Genomic DNA, 5,662 nt, shown 5'->3' with positions numbered 1-5,662 from the left:
ACTGCAGAGCCCCAGGGGAGAAACATTTCAGCATGACGCCCCGTGATGGATTGGCTGCTATTCCCAAAACGTGTTTACCTCGGCACACACGGCCAGCGAGCAGCAGGCAATGGAGGCAGACGAGGCCCAGTGCAGCAGAGGCTGTACAGCTAATAAGGCCATGCTTCAGGAAAAAAAAAGTTACAAGAGAAACAACGCAAAGGCAGCGGAGGGAGTGGGAGGCGTCGCTGTCATTACTCATTGTTTTGTGTTGTCAAACGAGATTAACCCCTTCATCTGTTCGCGCCCAGCATCCATGGAGCAGTTCTCACTTCAGTGACGGGCCGGCTTGTTCCCCTTTCTTCTCTATTTTTCTTTGATGCAGTTCCAGTCCAGCAAGCAAGCTCACCGTGTCCTTTCATCAGACGGCAGCGTACCATAAAAAATGACTGGTGCGGCCCGCTCACATTCAGCATCATGGGTCAGAGACTAACACATGACCCGGCACAGGTCACAGGTGCTTTTCCTTGTGAAAGTTGGGTCGCTAAGAAATGCTGTGCTCTTTGTTATCAACAATCGTCAGGAGCAAAGAGCTACAGAATGAAACACACACTGACAGCACCAAATGCCAGCTGTAAAAAATAAGGCATTTAGGAGAATGTGTGTGAATGTGTGAAGAATCTTGTGACAGGAGGAGATTTCCTCGTGGACTTTGGTTAAAACCCAGTCATCGTCTTCAATTGGTCAGAGAAATAGTGTTTACCTTTAAACTCGTTTTGGACAGAAGCAATGGTTGACATCTCAAAGTAACAGCAGATAAATCCCTAAACTAAACTACAGGCATGGCCAGTTAACCCCCGATAACATTCGTCTTTGTGTGGTTAACTTTCAGACTAACAGCACATCTGTCCATCTACATGTAGCTAACCGTCCCATTTCCTGCGATCCATCCACATTCCTCCATCCACCTCATCATATTTTCCTCTCGTCTCCCACCTCTCTGTCTTCTTCCTCTCCTCCTGTCGTCTCTCCTCTCAGCACCGTGTTGTACAGTCTGGGTCTCTCTCTGGGGGCTGCACGCTGTGTGTATGTGCCTGGGATGGCAGACAGGCCTGACCCATTTACCAAACACCCCCCCCCCCCCCCCCTCTGCTCCTGCTTCTTCTTTACTCCATCTCTCACTACCCGCCATCGACTCGCTGTACATCAGTATGCATCTCTATGGCTCTCATGTGTTCGCTATGTATGCTGGTTTTCGTTCGTCTGTCACTCTTATTCTCCCTTTCAGTTTTTCCTCTCTGGATCGACGAAGGGGGGTCCTTCCAAGACATTTTCATTCAAGAGGTTGTTTTACTGTATGCAACACACACACACACACACACACACTCTGTCTCTCTCACCCAATCCCAGCAAGAGACGCACTCAGACATTCACTGAGTGCCAACACTAAAGATAGAAGGCGAAGACAGGCGGGTAGGGGTTATAAAGACACGTGACACTGAAACAAAGCATGAGACGTCAGTCTGACTACCAAAGTGACACACACACACACACACACACACACACACACACACACACACACACACACACACACACACACACACACACACACACACACACACACACACACACACACACACACACACACACACACACACACACACACACACACACACACACACACACACACACACACACACACAGGGTCTAAAAGACAGGTTGCCGGTTTAGACGCAGAAATAATTGAATTTAGTTCTGAAAGGACGATTGGAGGAAATCAGTCGAGGTTAAAGGGGACATATTATGAAAAATCCTCTTCTACAGTGTTTCTGAACATATATTTGAGTAACTTGAGTGTCTACCGACACACAAAATGTGAAATAAACCCATCCAGTCCTTTGTTTGTGGTCTGCATAAGTCTTACAACACAGAGAAAAATGTTACGTTACTGATTTGCTCTCCTTGTGATGTCACAGTGGGATTCTGATTAAAAAAAAATTCCCTCCCCTCCCCTGGTATCTCCACCAATGGACTCCACTCCAAGCCTAGAACAAAATTATTAAACAGGTCCACCATTTTTATTCTCGCTACAGAGGAGTGATGTCTACCTGGAAGACTCAGGGGGGGGCTCATTGCATTTAAAGAGACACACACACCAAAACGGAGTGTTCTGAGAGAGCTGGTTTATACAGGGTCACAAACCTCCTCTGGTGCTTGATTCTTGATTTCGACCAAAGCACAGCACAGATGTTTCATTTAGACCACAGGGAACTGTTTGAAAAGGTGGACAAGGGGGATAATATCTCCTCTTTAGTATGTGGTTTTGGAACTGTTTCTGCCGTATCAGAGTTATAGGATGTATCTGCAACCAGGTAACAGCAGGAGTTAGACGTTTTTTTTTCTGATGTCTAGAATTTTATTGTTAAAAAAGTTCATGAAATCATTACTGCTGAGGGCTAAAGGAATACATGGCTCATTGGAGCTCTGTCAGCCTGGCTACAGTGCTGAAAAGGTATCTAGGATTGTTTTGATTCTCTTTGATTAGAGACGTAGAACCTTCACATATTTATTACGGCTATCTTGCCAAAATAAATGAGATTCTTCCTTTTGATGGAGCCAAACTTGAACTTAAACTTAGCTTAACATAAACACAGAGTTACACTTTCCTTCTTTAACGAGTTGTGGTTATCCGTAATTATTTGCTTTGACAGACTTTTGTGTGTGTCATTATGTTTTGTATGTCTTGGAGAGGAAAGTCAGATAACACCGAGCTGATAAAGAAAGGTGGATATAAGACACCCAAATGACACACCTTTGAAAGATTTGCCTCGACTTCAGAAGATTTGAATCTGCTGCACGCAGACATCACAGCCTTTACAGCAGAGCAGAATCTTGACATCACCGGAACTGAAGCTACATCAGTCGCAAACATCTGCTTAAGTTATATTCAGAGAAATACTGAGTGGAAGAAACAGGAAAGATGAGGTGAGTGTCTGCATGAACACAATTTATTTAATTATCTCATCATTAGCTCTCAAACCATTTCCTTCTGCTCCTTTTATTATTTATTAAAATTGTAAAATAGAAGTTTTCACATTTCTTTCCTTCATGTGAAATGAACTATAAACATCCAAACATAGCACACCTCAAAGCATATCAAAACGTGCTGATGTGTTTTTGACTTTTATTCTCCATCAGTGCTGCTCAGAGTCAAACCACACTGAAGTCGCTGCAGTGCCACTTTACCTGGGACCTGGACCGCAGAAGGTCAATACTCTTACTTCTCAGTGACAAGATGGAAGACATCCGCACAGAGGAGGGAAACCGATGGCTGGGCCACATTTACAACCTGTGGGGGTTCATTCAGTATAAGCTGGGGTTCAATGAAGAGGCTAAGAATTTGTTCCAGAAGGCTGCAGAGATCCTTAACCAGCTGAGAAAAGCAGATGAGGGTCCTTGGTTAGTGGTGAACTACGGGAACCTGGCCTGGCTGCACCACCACCTGGGAGATCAAGCAGAGTGTCAGGCTTACCTGTCAAAGGTTGATGCCCTGATGGAAAACTACCCATCTCCATCCCAGGTCGAGCACCATCCAGAGATCTACGCTGAAAAAGCCTGGACCCTGATGTTCTTAAGAGGAGACATGACACTGGTTGTTGAGTACTTTGAGAAAGCTACCAGGATGCAGCCGGACATGGTAGAGTGGAACACCAGCTATGTCTTAGCATCAGTCAAGAACACAAGTCTGGACCCTGACCTCTTGGAGAAAATGAGACAAGCCAAGGAACAGGATCCAGAGAACTTGTACCTCGCTGTTCTCTACCTTAACCAACGTGCTGATGAAGGAGAAAACATTCGAGATGAAGTCCGAGAGATAGCCAGACAGGTTTTTGGAACTCCCGTCTGTAGCTACGATTGTGTGAGAGAATTATTTAGGGTTTACCAAAAGCACTTAAATGTGGATGAGGCCATTGTTTTGGCAGAAGAGGCTCTGAAAAGACATCCAGATCAGCGTTATCTGAAGAAACGTGCTGCACACTCCTACAGACACAAAATTATGCACACCAGGGGGTCCCCCCTAAGACTAGGCGTGATGGACAGAGCCATCAGTCTCCACGAAGAGGTGATCTCTCTCTACCCTCACCCTTCACTCCAGGTGAAAGTTGACCTTGCGATTATCCATGCAAAGTCCCGTCACGGCATGGCCAGAGCTGAGCAGATATTTCAGGAGCTGCTGGAAAGTGATCTGGAACCTGGAGACAAACAGGTGCTGTACAACAAATACGCAAAGTTCTTAAACTTTCAGCTAAATGATATCCCCAGGTCGATACAGTATCACATGAAAGCAGCAGCAATACCAGAAGAATCCTACATCCGTAAGGACAGCATCCAAATCCTGGAGAAGACTAAAGACAGAGGCAAAATGTGCAGAGAAATAGAGGAGTTTCTCAGAAACCTGCAAGAGCCAAGGCAGTAGAAACGGAGGCAAATTTAGGGGGAACAATTACGTCCAAGCTAAATAAAACTACAGATGCGTAAGTTGTATTTAGTTATTAGTACATTTATTCTGTTGTTTGACTTTTAACCCTATTTGAAGTTTTTGTGTAGTTTGTGTTTCTCTGATTGCTAGATTGTGTTTTTTCTAGCTTAAAGAGGACATATTATCCCCCTTTTCCACCTTTTCAAACAGTCCCCTGTGGTCTAAATGAAACATCTGTGCTGTGGTCAAAATATAACATGAATCAAGCGCCAGAGGAGGTTTGTGACCCTGTATAAACCAGCTCTCTCTGAACGCTCCGTTTTGGTGTGTGTCTCTTTAATTGCACTGAACCCCCTCTGAGTTTTCCTGGTAGACATCACTCCTTCGCTAGTGAGAATAAAAATGGCGGACCTGCGCAAAAGCTTTGCTCTAGGCTTGGGGTGGAGTCCATGGGTGGAGATATCAGGGGAGGGAGGTTTTTTTTTTTTAACAAGAATCCCACTGTGACATTACAAGGAGAGCACATTTGAAACAGAGCATTTTTCTCTGTGTTGTAAGACTTATGCAGACCACAAACAAAGGACTGGATGGGTTTATTTCACATTGTGTGTCAGTAGACACTTAGGTTATCTAAATATATGTTCAGAAACACTGTAGAAGTGGATTGTTCATAATATGTCCCCTTTAATACGCATGGCCTAAATGACGGTTTGAATAATTAGCCCATTTGTTTATTGAGGAGTGCCTTAGTTTATTAGATTAAAGTCTGCTGGAGATTATTATATTTATATTTTGAAGTAAATTCAGAAGTACATAAGATTGTATGTAATACTTTGTGCATCAATAGTAAAGCATGATAGCTAAGCCTTTGTTACTTATTTCACACTTCAGACCTGTATCGTGTTTGTACTCTGAAAGGAACATTAAAGCTCTTAAAGGAGAGAAGTCGTCTGCGTCCATGTTTCTACAGACACACCTGGAGCGAAGTGTGAAGTATGACTCAGCCAGATATGCAGTTCACACAGTCCTTTTACACCTCTGTAACAATTATATTATATATTACCTTTGGACTGTTCATCTTTTTCAGAATTTTAAAATGATCCCTTCAAAGGTTTTGTGTATTCACAATAAAAAAACTGAATGTTTAAATGCCATAATCAAAAAAATACTTTCCCCCCAAAATAACTTAAGAAATTCATTACA

The 5,662-nt window shown here is 43.6% G+C and overlaps 1 protein-coding gene across 1 annotated transcript; it reads left to right on the top strand.

Moving 5' to 3' along the window:
• Positions 1-2,959: 2,959 nt before the first annotated feature.
• On the top strand, positions 2,960-4,456 carry LOC109986267 (interferon-induced protein with tetratricopeptide repeats 2-like). Its single transcript, XM_029277899.2, has 2 exons — positions 2,960-2,964; positions 3,178-4,456. The coding sequence occupies exons 1-2, from the start codon at positions 2,960-2,962 to the stop codon at positions 4,454-4,456; spliced, it is 1,284 nt and encodes a 427-aa protein (XP_029133732.2).
• Positions 4,457-5,662: the final 1,206 nt, after the last annotated feature.

This window comes from Labrus bergylta, chromosome 11, assembly GCF_963930695.1.
Source record: "Labrus bergylta chromosome 11, fLabBer1.1, whole genome shotgun sequence".
Lineage (NCBI taxonomy): Eukaryota > Metazoa > Chordata > Actinopteri > Labriformes > Labridae > Labrus > Labrus bergylta.
This window is presented reverse-complemented; position numbering and strand designations above follow the sequence as displayed.